The sequence below is a fragment of the Gracilinanus agilis genome, chromosome 3 (assembly GCF_016433145.1).
Source record: "Gracilinanus agilis isolate LMUSP501 chromosome 3, AgileGrace, whole genome shotgun sequence".
Taxonomy (NCBI): Eukaryota; Metazoa; Chordata; class Mammalia; order Didelphimorphia; family Didelphidae; genus Gracilinanus; species Gracilinanus agilis.
Window position 1 is genome coordinate 679,598,239 of NC_058132.1, and position 15,344 is coordinate 679,613,582.

At 40.1% G+C, this 15,344-nt stretch overlaps 1 protein-coding gene across 1 annotated transcript in view; it reads right to left on the minus strand.

The window, feature by feature from the left end:
- PEX5L (peroxisomal biogenesis factor 5 like) overlaps nt 1-15,344 on the minus strand; it is a 200,657-nt gene that overhangs the window by 53,361 nt on the left and 131,952 nt on the right. Inside the window, exon 5 of the mRNA XM_044669564.1 lies at nt 9,541-9,636. Within this exon, the coding sequence (XP_044525499.1) occupies nt 9,541-9,636 (96 nt within the window). The remainder of the gene's footprint in view (nt 1-9,540; nt 9,637-15,344) is intronic.

Genomic DNA, 15,344 nt, shown 5'->3' on the forward strand with positions numbered 1-15,344 from the left:
AGTGACTTTATTCTTTGCCCAAAGGAACTTTCCTGAAGGGGGGGAGATTACTTTTTTGGGGGAGGGATATTCAATATGACCTGAAGATGATTTTGTGTAATATATCCAGCAGGTAAAGGGTTTTCAATCCATTAATCCCTTCTTCCTACTTGAAAGAGGTGAAACTGTCTAAGAAAGGAAATGTGAAACAAAGTGGGGATGAGAAGAAGAGATAATCTTCTTCTGGGTAGAAGGGCTCCCTAGTTGATCCAAGATTAAGGTATATAGCTCTAGAGTCATTCTTAACTTCCTTCCAATATCTCTGGTATGTCTATGGTGTCTATCATACTTAGAGTCAGATAGTATAAAAATAAATTCAGGGGAAAACTCAACCTTTGTCCAGCAAAAAAATGTTTCCTTTCATTGCTGGACTCCTTGAACTGTTAGTTGGGTCTACATATGGTGGACTTCAGGTATCTTATGCAAAGACATAGGAAAGGTCTGTCAGAAGCCAATTTGTCCAGCTCTCCTCATTTTACAGATGAGGAAACTGAGGCCCAAGGAACTAGAATGATTGACCAAAGGACTCACAGCAAATTTGAAAAGTTTCTCTTGCATTTTAAGGCATGTACTACAAAAAAGTGAAAATATCTACTATGCTACTACTATATATAAATATCTACTATACTGCTTCTATATATTTTGTAGATGTTTTGGACCCCTGATTTCATCTTTGTGAGGAACTCCTTAAGGGGAGACTTTCTGGAGTCACTTGCTAGCTGGGTGACTCTTGGAATGTCATTTAACCTTTTTTGCCTCAGTTTCCTCAACTACAAAAATGGAGATAATAACAGCACCAATGTCACAAAGTTGTGAGGACCGAATGAGGTAATATTTGTAGATGTTTACCATAGTGCCTGGCATATAGTAGGAGTTATATAAATGCTTATTCCTTGCCTTCTCACTCCAAAGATAACAAAGACCTGGATCATAGTTTAAAAATGCTATTCAAATATCAACATATGAACCCACACACAAACACACACAACATACATGTACACAGAAACACACATGGCAGTACATACATATGACTACATGCTTACATATAGACATACATACATGCATATGCAAATATTTATTTATCTCTAGCTATCTTCATAATCTGAACTTGTATCCTAACCCCCTCACCAGCCCAGTTCACCCCAGTGTAAATTCCTTGAGGACAGAGACAATTTCAATTTGGTCTGCGTTTCCAGTGCCTAAGGCTATGCTTGGTACCAAGGAGGGACCTAATAAATGCTTGTTGGTTAATTAGTTGACAGGATGCTTACTGCCTCCCTCAGTAGAATAGATGCCCCTTGAGGGCAAGTTTTGAAATTTGGCTCCCCTTCCCCCAGCACCATTCTGTACCCACTGTAGGTCCTTAATATTTGTTGATTTCAATTGGTTGGATTTTTTGACTCATAAGAAGATTATTAGCTTTGTTTTGCTTGGCCCCAGTGGGGAAGAACCAGGAGCAATGGGGGAATTGCCAAGAGGCAGAATGAAGCTCTAAGTTAGTAAGCATTTTCCAACAATTAGAGCTGTTTGAAATGGAATGAGCTGACTCCTGAGGTAGGGACTCCCACCTCCCATCCCTCTTGGAAGTCTTCCAGCCTGGAAGCTGCCCTTGGGTTGAGGGATTGAGTGGATTCCTTTTTCAGGGATGGCTTGAACTAAATGACCTTTGTGGTCTCTTCCAGTTTTCTGATTACGTAATTCTGATTCTGATTTTGTGAACTGGTCCTTTATGAAAAAGATCTGGGGATTTTTGAGGACCACAAACTCAGTGGGAGTCAACAGTGTGATTAAAGTTGAAAAAAAAGTTTGAAAAGTGAAGCTGTGTTAAAAAAGAGCCTTAGTGCCTAGGACTTAGGGAGGCCTTGGAATATTATTTTCTGTTTTGGATATCATGTTTTAGAAAGGCCCTTGGTATGGAATAGATTCAAAGGAGACTAACAAGGAAAGTAAATAGCTTTAAGATTATATGTGAGAGGGAGATATAGGGGCTTCAGTGGATAGAAAGTCAGGTCTAGAGATGGGAGGTCTTGGGTTCAAATCTGACCTCAGATGTTTCCTAGCTGTGTGACCCTGGGCAAGTCACTTACCCATCATTGCCTACCCCTCACCAGTCTTCTGCCTTAGAACCAATATTCAATATTGATTCTAAGATGGAAAGAAAGGCTTTTTTTAAAGACTATATATGATAAGGTTGGAGAAAGTGGTAGGGTTTGGCCTAGAGAATATTTTGGGAAGGGAGTATTAATCTGTTTTCCAAATATCTGAATGGTTTCCATGTGAAAAAGTAATTAGACTTATTCTGTCTAAAGGGAAGAATTAGGACAAATAGAAACTGAAAGAGGAAAATTTAAGCTGGATTAAGAAAAGTTTCCTAAGGATTAGAACTATTAGTCAGTAAATATTTTTCAAGCATATACTATGCAGCAGGTAGGGGGTATAGTAGATAGTGTCAGGCATGGAGTCAGGAAGACTTGGGTTCAAATTTGACCTCAGATCCTTATTTGCTTGGTGACTTTGGGCAAGTCATTGAACCCTCTTTGCCTCAGTTTTCTCATCCATAAAATGAGCTGGAGGGGAAAAGGCAAACCACTCTAGTATATTTACTAAGAGAACCTAAAATAAGGTCACAAAGACTTGGATGAACTGAAACAACAATGAACAGATAAGTGGTGCACTGGATAGAGTGCTAGGTCTGGAATTGGGAAGACTTATCTTCCTGAGTTCAAGTCCAGCCTTAGATCTTCCTAGATGTACAACCCTAGGCAGGTCACTTAACCTTCATTGCCTCAGTTTCCTCATCTGTAAAATGAGTTGGAGAAAGAAATAGCAAACCACTCCAGTATCTTTGCCAAGAAAACTCTAAATGGGGTCATGAAGAGTTGGATACGACTGAATAACATGTGCCAAGCAATGTGCTAAGTGTTGGAGATACAAAGTAAAAGAAAAGAAAGTCTTTGATTTCAGGGATTTAATAGTCTAATGAGAATGACAACATTCCAACACAAGCTAAATACAGGATAAATAGGAGAGAAACAATAGAGAGAAGACACTAACATTAATGGAGATCTTCCTGTAGAAGCTGGGACTTCAACTGGTATTGTCCCAAAATGGCATGGTCTGCCTTTGAATATAATGAATTTTCCTTCTCAGAAGATTTTAAGCAAAGGCTGGACCACTTGTTGGAAATAGAATTTTTGTTCAAGTAGATATTGGACTAGATAACCCTTAAAGTCCCTTTGAAATCAGACTGGGTGATTCTGTCCAGTTGCAAGACAGAGGCTGCTTTTTCTTCTGCCAATGTGGGTCCCGCTTATTTTCTCTGACTCAATTATTTATTTTGTTAGTTATTCAATTTTTAAACTTGTAGCCTACAGCAAAAGTGTCTCAGGGGACGAGTCCAGTAATTAAAACATTAATTAAAAGACATAAAACAAACCCAGCAACAGCAATGGAACTGGCAAGACTGTGGCTCTGGCATGCCTGTTACTCTCTCAGACCTGCCCAAGGATAATGCTGGATGGATGTTTTACCAGTCCCATTTGGGGCCCTCTTCACCTTCCTTTCTGTCCTTAGATGATCTTGTCTTGTCTGATGGGCTCAGTTGTCATTGCTACGCAAATACCTCACAGATAGATTCAGCCCAATCTTTCACCAGAGCTCTAGTCTGATAGCCCCAACCAACATTTGGACAACTTGAACCTGAGGTCCCATAAGTCATCTCAAACTCAACATTTCCAAAACAGGACTTATTCTTTTATCTCCTGTCCCCCAACCCTCCACTCTGCAGAACCTTCCTATTACTGTTCAGAGCACCAGCATCTTTCCAGGGCTCAAGGCTAGGTGCTATTCTCAATGCATCATTCTCATTTATCTCACATACTCAATTTTTTGCACAACATTATCATTTTTAATTTTTCCCCACTTCTCAAATATGACCCCTTCTTTCCCCTCTAACTCTATTTTGGATCCTTGTCTACTCTCACCTGAACACCTGGAATGGTCTCCTTGTCTCGAGTTTCTCCTCAGTTCATTCTATTGTCAATTCAGATGCCATAGTGATTTTCCCAAAGAACAAGAGTGACCATGTCATCCCCTTTAATCAATAAACTCTAGTAGCTTTCAATGACCTCTACCATTACATATAAGCTATTTGTATCCAAAGCTCTTCAATGACTTGACCTTTTCCTATCTTTCCTTTCTTTCATATTACTCCCTTCTATGTCTTCCGAGGTCTAGTCACACTGCCATTCCTCACCCCAGATGTCTCATTTCTCATCTCAAAGTCTTTGACTTGGCTGTCCTTCATTCCTAGAATGTTCTCCCTCAACATCCCTTCTCCTGCAATCCTGGTTTCCTTAAAAACACAACTCAAATAGCACCTTTTTCAGGAAGCCTTTACCAGACTCCCAGGAGTTAATTATTTCTCCTCTAAGGTTGCTTTATATCTATTTTGAATATATCTTATATAGGTATGAAGAGAGATGGGTAAACACTATTCTAGGCATAAGGGATAGTTTGTATTGAAGCAAAATCAGAGGATGACAAGAATTCAGCCCAGAAGGGACTTACTAGTCCCAAAAACTTCTTTTCTGCACAAGAGAAAATTGAAGTCTGGAAACCAAAATCAATTACACAGATAGTTAAGCAATAGCAATGAGATTGGAGCCTAGGTCCTTTGACTCCTAACAGTTGTAGCTCTTTCCATTCTGTCTCTGACATTAGTAGTATGACACGACCAGGCCACTTCTCTGACCTCAGTGTCCTCATATCTAAGAAAAGGGGAAAAAACAATAAAGTAAAATAAAATGAGGAAAGACTAATGTCTACCCTACTGTGTTGTTATGAGAATCAAATGAGATAATGTCTGTAAAGTGTTTTGTTAACCTTAAAATGCTATAGAAATGTTTGCCATCATTATTGTTATTGTTGTTACATCAAGCTGGAGGGGGTAGGGTGACACTGGGGTACAGTGATTAATCTGACTTGGCTGGAGTGCAGTGTGTGAGGACCAGTGAATAAAGTAAAGATGGAGGGGCAAGTTGAGGGAGGCTTGTATGCTAGGTTAAGGACTATATGTTTTATTTGGTAGGCACTGGGGAGCCATTGAAGGTGGTTGAGGCCAGGAATGATTCAATGATCAGTGGTGAATCAGAAAGTTTGTTTTCATAGTGATGGGAAGAAGGCAAGGTAGTTGAAGGGAAAGACAATAGGTGGGAAGATTTTTATAGTTAAGCGAAAGGGCTGAGTATCTGAAACTGGGATAGGAGGTCCTTCGTATTCTTAAATCTAAATTCTCTTGCTTAGGATTTCATTCAAGGTTTCCAATTCAACTCAATCTTTCCCAGCATGGCACAGGGGACAATCGGTCACTGAAGTTGGAGTCAGGGGGATGTAGATTCCAATTATGCCTTTGACACTATCTGTGTGATCTCTGGCAAATCACCTAACCTCTGGGTCTTGATTTCCTCAGATGTAAAATGGGTAGATTAGACTTGGTGTCCTCTAAGGTATCTTTTAGTTGAAAACCTGTGATCTCTTGATTTATGATATTAAAAGTCTCTCCTCTGGCACTGGGCAAATCATTTCCTCACTGGACATCAAAAAAATGAAGGGGTTGGACCTGATATCTTCTCAAGCTCTTCTCCACTTTTCCTACACTTCTGGCATCATCTTTCTTTGTTCCTCAAAGCAGTCTCTGTTCCAACCAAGTTAACTTGCTTACGATGTGATCCAACGTTCCCCCATGACCAATTCTCCGTTTCATGCCTTTGCACAGTGCCTGCCCCAAGGATTTCTGTACTAAATGGGAGGTTGGATTAGATGATCTCTAAGGTTTCTTCCCACCCTGGCATCTTACATAACCATTTGTCTCTACTGTGTTATTTTGTTGGTAGCTGATTGTCTTTTCCTGAATGTTTTGTCATCTCCATTATAAGCGTTACAAAAGCTAGTCGAAGGCTGTATCTTTTTTTCTTTTGTGTGCTGCTTGACAGAATGTTCTGAACACAACAGGAGGTCATTCCTCGTTAGTTAACCCCAGGGTTTGGCAAATCTATGTATAAGCGAAACTGAGGATCAGAGCTGCCGACTCAGGACTTGGCTGCTCTCATCCACTCTCAAGAGCACTAAACCCAATTGCACTTTTTTTTAAAAGAAAAAAGAAATCAGGATTAAAAAAAAAGAAAATTGGGTGGATTGAACTTTAACAAGATGAATTAATGCTCTTGTTAGACTGATTGGACATGATGATGGAGCTATCACTCAGAATGGAAAGAATACTATGAGGGGTAAATGGCAAATGGTGATTTGATTACAGCTCAAGTGCATCATTATAAAGAGAATGGATAGAGGCCATCATTTTGTCTGACCTCTGATGAAGAGATAACCCTCAGCAAGGTGAACTACATTCCCAGGATAATTATGGCATTGAACTTCTTGGATCAGTAATGAAGGAGAGGTCCTCGCTGGTTCATAAATTGCTGAAGCATCTACCCCCCCCAAACTCATAAACCAGCCCAGCCCAAGTACAGGTCAGTGTCCCTCTGGACCCTTTCTGGGGTTTGAACCAAAAGAAATCTTTTTTTCCCATTAGACCAGATTCCATTTTCAAGTGATGTTTCCTGCTTGATAACTCACATGAATTGATTAATGATGCAACATAAAAGGGGAGTACCTAGAAAAGACAATCTGGCGCAGAGGACCCCAACTGTCCATCAATCATTTATTAAGGCTCTGCTATATGCCAGGCCCTGTGCTAGGTACAGTAGATAGAAAGGCAAAAGTGAACCAGCCACTGAGCTCAAGGGATTTGTATTCTGAACTACAGAGTCCATGGAGGGCATTAGGGGAGAAATATCTCCTCTCTTGCCCAGTTTGTTATGGGAGAAATATCTCTCCTCTGAGTTCATGTGGTGGGCAACTGCTGCCAAATTTAGATTTATCACCAAGCAAAAATTATGGAGGTGAAAACTTAGGTTTATTATTATGCTCAAGCATAGGTTTGGGCCTCAGAGAAAACCCGAACCCTCATTAGAATTCCAGCAAGGTTTCTTTTGGGAAGAATTATGTCAAAGTGACAGAGAAATAACTTATTTACATATTACAATCCTGTACATTCCTTTTAGGCCATAAAAGTTAAAGAGAAGATAGATCCATAATCAATGTCATAAAGGTTGAACAAACTTGGTTAAACAGAATTCTAATCCCATACATCCTTTAAAGAAACAAATTTCATCATGCAAACTCTACAAGTAAATTGTCAGATTGTGGATTCAATAGTATATTTTTAGAAACTCAGTGACAACTCTAAGACAGAAAAACAAGGGCTAGGCACTTGGGGTCACCCAGCTAGGAAGTGTCTGAGGTCAGATTTGAACTCAGGTACTCTATTCACTGTACTATCTAGCCACCCCTATTGCCCTACATTTAGAAGATTCACAAATAGACTAATTAAAAAGGAGGATTTCCACATTGCCAAGGAGTCAGTTGAGATTTTTATCTAAGGAATTCTTGAGGCTTGTAAGGAAATGTTCACATTCCCTGGGACAGGCTTTGGTCAGGTTAGGTTAATATTAATCAAAAGATAAAGAAGGAATAAAAGGGAATAAAAATTCCCACAACAGGGGCATCATTGGGTTTATAAGGACAATGATGGCAGATCTTTGAAGTAGAAATTCAGAGATTACTCAATTCGGCTTTGAACATGGTACTTGCTTCTTTTGGCCCAGAAGATCCTAGCTCTCTGTTGCGAAGCAGCCTAGCATAGTGGATAAAGCACTGGACCTTGTCAGGCAAAGATCAAACATGCCGTACACTAAAGGACCATTAATGAATTATTCATTTAATCATTTAAAAACCACCAAGATGACATTTTAGACACTAGCTATGTGACTCTGCCTAAGTCAATTATTTTCTCTCTACCTCAGTTTCCCCTTCTATAAAATGAAAGGGGAGGTATGCCCAATGGCCTTTAAAGTCTTTTCCAGTTTTAAATATATGATTCTACTATGATCTTAGTTTCCAGTCCTGGGAAGTAACAGGATATCCGAAGAAAAGCTATATATAAAGTCTCAAGGAGTCTCTATGGAGGTGATAGGAGTTTCCTTCTATACTTGCCCTCCTGGGATCAGCATCTCTCGAAAATGTCTTTCTCCAAAGCTGATCCAGGCATCATAGAATTAGGGAATTTCAGAGTTCATAGGATTATAGGTCTAGCTAGAAGGTCAAATGTAGCAGACTTGGTCAAAAATCTAGATCTACCAAAGATCCAATTAATGTTTATCCAGCCTGTGCTGAGACGTCCAGTGAGGAGAACCTGCTCTTCCCTGAGGCAGCCTGTTCCACTTTCCGAAAGCTCTCATTGTCTTTTCCTTGCATCAAACTTAAATTTGTTCCTTTGTGAATTCTACCTACTGGTCCTAGCTCTGCCCTTTGGGGCCAAGCAGATGTCACGATGATTTGATTGATATCTAAAGAACAAGGATTCTACAGCCAGTCTCATTCCCAAGATTCTCTGAATATAGGATACGATAAAGGCGAACAATTATGACTGTTTTCTGTAGTCATAAGGACGGGTCACATAGAAAGAACGAATAATAAACTATGGAGAGCCCGTATCCTCCAGTGGTCTCCATGCAATGTCAAGAGAGTAAGAGTTAAGTCTCCTACCAGGCTGAGTGACCCCTTGTTAAAAATTTACAGCAGGGACCCTTCACATCTTTGGTGACAGAGATCCAATTCTGGTGAAGCCTAGAGACTATTTTCAGAATAATGAATTAAAAAAAATCTTACCATCTCTCTTAGAATGGAGAATAAGGATCAGTTCCAAAGCAGAAGAGCTGCAAGGACTAAGCAATTGTGGTTAAGCGTCTTGCCTGGGTCACACAACTAGTGAGACCAGATTTAAACCCAGTACCTCCTATCTCTAGGGCCAGTGAGCGGCCCCTCAGAATAATGATTTTTAAGTAATTGAAGGAAATACTAAATTTCAATTAGAAGTTAGTGAAAACAAAGATATAATACTTCCCTAGTCCCATTTGAATTGGCGGATGTATACTCTGAAATCTATCCATGAATCATAAGATGCCCTGATTTACAGGAAGATATGAATAATTAGATAAGAACCATAAGAAGGAGAACACATGGATGGGTTGCTATTAGTAACACTGAAGGGAGGATCCACATCATGAAGTTTCTAGAACCATCGAAGCTCAGATGGTCGGTTTCCTATACATCCTAGAGCAGTGATGGGCAAATTATTCCCTGAGGATCAAATCCAGGCAGTAGTTTGCCCATCACTGCCTTAAGCAATTCCCTAATCATTATACCCCCACATCCAGATGTAGTGATTAGGGAATTGCTTTAGACAGTGATGGGCAAACTATGGCCTGGATCTAGTCCACGGGGAATAGTTTGCCCATCATTGTCCTAGAGGATTTTGGTTTTGAGTTTGGGTCTTAGAAGACATATAAAACAGGAAATGATACTTATGAAAAAACTTACCTCCACTGCTGCTTTTGCCCTTTCGAATTCCTCTTCCAAAGAGTGGTTTCTGGAGAGTAATGCACTTCCCCAGCGATGTTCTTTGGTCAGCCGAGCCTAAAATAAGCCCAAGACAATGACGTTGTAAGAAAATGAGTCACAATTGCCTGACTCTTCCTATTTCATTCTAGTTGGCCTCCACCAGAACTTGACACACCTGCGTGAGACCCAAGACTTTTGTTTACTACTTAGTAACAGGAATGTTCCTCAAAGGGCAGGTTGTCACTTCAGCTGCGCATATGCCAGGATAGGCTCGATACCAGAGCTAGCCCTGTGGAAGAGCAAAGGTTTGGCCAACTTGAAGTCTGATGTCCACACCTCTCTCCTGAGATGGCTCACACACCCATGCCTCCACCTAACTTCTTGTTCTTTGGAGATCATGCTGCTTCCCCAATGTCCATCCTCTTTAACTACCTCCCACCGGAATTGCCCAGATTCTGCCCTGGATGTCTCTGATAAATGAGCTTTTTGCCTTATCTTTCCTGGAACCAGGCTTTCTTCTCACTTCCCAGCCTTCTCCCTCCTCCCAGAACACCTCATTTTTAGTCCCCCCCCCACCCTTAGGTGTTGTCTTTTCCAGTTAGAATGTAGGCTCTCTGAGAAGATCTCTTGGGTTTGCGTTGGTGTCTCCAGGACTAACACAGTGCCTGGTACATAGTAAGGGCTTCATACATTTTTTATCCTTCCTCCATCCTCCCCTTTCTTCCTGGATTCTTCCTTCTCCTGAGTTCTTTCCTCTCTGCAACCCACTGAGAGATGCCTCTCTCTTATCTCTCTTATATTCAGTCCATACATAATTTTTACCCTTTACATTGTGGCGACCAGACCATCACAACATGGCAGACTTTGAACCTCTCCCTACTTTCTCCCAGCAACAATGACCTAATGGACCCAATCTCATTTCCCTATAACTCAGTCTTTACTAAGGAAGAACAGAGGATAAGCATCCATACCTAGATAGATGCATTCATTCTCGTCAATATATAACTTTTTAAAAACTAAATTTTAATTTTTCATTTACAAAGCTTTTTTTTTCTCTCTCCCAATCCACTACTCTTGTGGGAGCAAAAAAAGAAAAAAACCCTAAACTCTCGTAATAAACATGTGTAACCAAGTAAAATAGATTCTCAGGTAGGCCGTGCCCCCAAATGTGTGCCTCTTTCTGCAGACCGAGTCCATTCATTTCTCTATAGCAGCATGCTTCATCATTGAATTAGAGTGAAATGATTAGGATCAGGAGTACAATTTATACTGCAATGTGTTAAATGTGTTATTTTTTTTATAGGTTGCATAACACCTTCACCCAGTTGCATGCACAGATCTTCAAAAGGCTCTGAAGGAGTATCTCGAATCACGTGAATTTTGGAGAAAGTTATACACTCCAAGTCAGATAGGAGTTCATTTAGTCTCGTCTCTTTAGGTAGGGATCCCTTCTCCAATGGTCCTGACCAAAGCACAGGAATTAGAGACAGAAAGGACCTTAGTGGTCCTTGACTCTAATTTACAGATGAGGAAGCTGAGGCTCAGAGGAGTTACATGCTATATTGTTAGCAAGTAGCAGAATAAGAATTAAAACTCAGGTCCTTTATCTCCAAATCCAGGATTCCTTCCCCTGTTCCCCAATGCCTCCATCCTGTCCAAGCCCGAGCACTTTTGGTGACAATGAACTTAGAGTTTGAGTGGACTATGCCGTGTTGGAACAGCTTTAGTGATTAAAAGGAGCTTCCTTGTAAGATGATAGGAACTGGACCTATGATTTCATTGGTATTGGAGACTCCTTGTATTGATACAGACCAGCATCTTCTCTGAAACTTGGAGTCTTGGAGAGTTGCCTGGAGCATTCTTTCTTTAAGTGGCTTACCCAAAGCCACACAGTATGTTTCAGAGTCAGGTCTCCTGGCTCTCTCTCTATTATGCCATGCTGCTTCTCTACCTGCCTTATATTGAGTCCAAATCTGAGTCCGGGTAGTTTTCATATTTTATGATTGTTAAGTCATTTTTCAGTGATGCCTGACTCTTCACGATCCCATTTGGGGTTTTCTTGGAAAAGACACTGGAGCGGTTGGCCATTTCCTTTTCCAGCTTCATTTACAGATGAGGAAACTGAGGCAATTAGGGTTGCGTGACTTGTGATTTGAACTCAGGAAGAATGAGTCTTTTTTTGACTCTAGGACAGGTTCCACCTTGCTGCCTCTGTAGCTTCCATCTACCAGTCCCCATTTGGACCTTTAGAGCAACACATATGAGACTATATCTTTTCCCATGTGAAAGTCCTTCACGTGTTTGAAGAGAATTGGTAAAAAAGGGACAATTCTGAGCAGAAACAATCTCTGCCCTGCGAGGAAAGGCGACATCTCCTTTGCCCACTTCCTAGACTGCCTGGGTGTACCTCCCCTCTTCTCTCTACACGGATGTCCCCCTGCCCCTCCATGTTCCCAGCTCATTGCTCACTTCCACTCTTTGGTCAATCCACTCCTCTCTTTTCTTCCTTTCCCTTTTACAAAGAAGGCTGAGAATCTGCCAGTGTTTTGAACACGTCCTCCATGGAAAGGATGTTATTTTCACTCCCTCTTGTTGACAAGCACGCTTACTCCCTTCCTTCTGGTGAACGAGCCCTTTGGGATGGAACGTGGTCACAGATGCTCCAGCAGGCTAAAAGCCTAGAGAACCCCTGGCTCTGACAACCATCTTCTCCGCACCAACTGCAGAGTGAGACCATGTGGTGCTTTCATTTTGCCAAGTCAGTCGTGACTCCATTGAGGGTTTTTGCTTGCAGAGACTGAAGTATGAAACGTTTGAGAGCAAACCCAGAATTCAATGCTTGGGACCAGAGTAAAGAATGGATTTTTAACTGGCCGCTATTAAAGTCTCACCATCCAGTGGTGTTATAACGACTCCTTTCTCACCTTGTAGATGTTTGATCATTTTAGGGAGGCTCAGAGAAAGGGGATGCAGATTGGAATAGGGACTCTGAAAGACAAAAAGGAGGGCTCCAGAAAGGACAATCTGCGTCTTGAAAGGCAGTGTTGCATAGTAGATAGAGAGCCAGCCTCATAGACAGGACGACCTGAGTTCAAGTCCCATCTCTGGCATGTGTAAAGCTGGGTGAGTCGCTTAATTTCTCAGTATCTAAGACTAAGGTTCAGAACAAATGTTGATCTGTTGAGAGGAGGAACTCCCTCACTGAGTGCTCCCTACCCAAATTAAATCACAGGTCCAAAAAAGGAAGAATGCTAATGTTTTGTTTATTTAGAAATATAACCACTAGGACCCTTCCAAGTGTGGTTAATGATTTCTTTTTAGAAATTACATCTTGTGGTTATTAATATTTAGAGTTATAATATTAAAATTAAAAAAGGATTCTTAGCCTTAAACCAGATTTAAAAAATCTAAATACTTAGAAGCCAGTAGGATTTCCTTTGTACTTGTCACTTCAATTTTCAGTGATGTTAAAATTTTTTAAAAAAGGGCTTTTTAGCCTTAAACCAGATTCTTAAACTCTGAATACTTAGAAGCCACTAAGACCCTCGAGTACTTGTCACTTCAATTTTTCAATGATGTATATGCAATTAATTTGTTTCCTAATCTATGTACATTACTGCGCAGCACTGCAATTCCTCTGTGTGGGATATTCTTCAGGGTTTGTGCATGCTCCGTTTTCAGTAGCACCAGCATTCTGATTCCAATTGTGCTGTTTTCTTAGCTTAGGTTTTGGAGCATTAACAGAAGAGTAGAAGCAAAAACCACACCAGAAAAGTAGCTCTGGAACTTCCCTCCCCACAAGAAGTACTAATGAGATGGAGGGAGACAATGTATCTGAAGATAAGATTGGCGAATAAATAGATTTTGAGGAGACATACTCAGAAATAGAGGCTACGCCAGTATCTGAAATCTGTCGCTACTGAGCAGACACCAAATAATTGTGTCTTAAATCCTTGTTAAAAATAAAGGCAGAGAGATAGTGTGTCAGAGAAGATAGAGGGGCTGGCCTCAGACCCAGGAAGAAGTGGGCACAAGCCTAGCCTCCAACTCATGCATTCTATGTGACATGGGAAAGGGACTGAATCTCTCGATGTCTTCAGGCAAGGCTTTAAGGTGATAAATTATGTACAAGTTGTCAGTGGGCACTGTTGAAGGGAGCTAGCCCACACTGACGAAATCATAGTATTGAACCCCCAATTTTTGAAGAAAAAAAAAGGAAGAGAAGACAAACAAGTCATTCATTAAATTCAGGAGACTAACAGAACCATCTCACTTGTTACCTGGCAAGCTTGGGAGTTCTTCCTCAAGCTGTGTTTATATCTTGCTTTCTTAAAGCAGTTCTTTCATATTATGAGCAAATGGAAATACTGTAAGAATAAATATGACTACTTTGAAAAAAATAAAGTAGTTCTTTCATTTTAACTCTTATTTTACAAACATGTCTAATTATAGCCTGACACTTTATCCTCTTAATGAGCCCCACATGGAATAATAAATAGTATGTGGCAAAAACATTTCTTTTGTTGCTTTTCTAGGGATTATAAATTTGGAAAAGACCTTAGAAGTTATCAAGTCCTATCCCCTCAATTTACAGATGAAGACACAGATACAGACAAGTTAAGTGACTTGTCTAGGGTTATATGGCTAACAAATATCAGAGGCAGGATTTAAATTTGGGTCTTTCTGACTCTGAGGCCAGCATTCTATCCACTATGTCCTGTAAGCATTCGCCGTTCAATTTTGATATTCTTCATATTGTCAATTTTTATTTCCTGTTGATATGGCAATTATTTATCACCTATTAATATATTGTTCATAAATTGAACAATAATGAGAGCATCATTTCATTTCCAGTGCTCATGCCATGGCATAGAAGTGGTATCACAACAATCCATCAGAATTTCCATAATGAGAGAGACAGAGGGCCAGGGAGAGGCATTCTCTAAAATGTCCAGGGCTCTAACCATTTATGGCTTTTGAGAACACAATCAAAATTTGGAATTGCATTTGGAAACTAAAAAGGAATCAATGCCAAGGGCATCATTTCAGTATGTTTTTAGCATTCTGGGACCAATCCACTTACTATATTCTGCAACAAATGTCATTTCTACGTGCTTTGTAGCGATAAATACAAGAATCCTTTGGAAATAAACTCATCTAGATACACAAGAGCATACCTGAAGGTCTATATGACCTTACTAGGAAGTAACAAAATAAGATTCTAGTCTGGAAAGATAGGGGAGAAAGAAGATAAAAAGTATATTTATTAATCACACAGGGGAGAGGATGAGACTTGGGAGATGTTTGATGAACTCTGGAACTATTAGGATGAGATGACACCTTAGGAAGGTTGTAAAAGATAGTTTGAGGTAAAATAATAGCAATTACTTCTTTTCATAGGAAACATGATCAATTCTTTGGGATTCAGAAACATGATTCTGTCTACATAGACTCCCTATCAATAAATCATGGTCAACTTAAGAGTGTCAGATAATCATCTGAAAGTTTAAGTGACTTACCCAGCATCACAAAACTAGTTTTTGTCAGAAGATGATCTCAGGTCTTTCTGATTTCTAAATCTGAAACCCTAGCTACTATTTGATGGTGCCATGAATGGTAGCTGCCGAGACATGAGGAACTTCGAAATATTATAATAATTTTACAGTAGAGTTTAGTACAGTGCCTGGTAAGCAATTCATAAATGCTCTATCTATTATCTATCTATCTATCTATCTATCTATCTATCTATCTATCTATCTATCTATCTATCTATCTATCTGTTT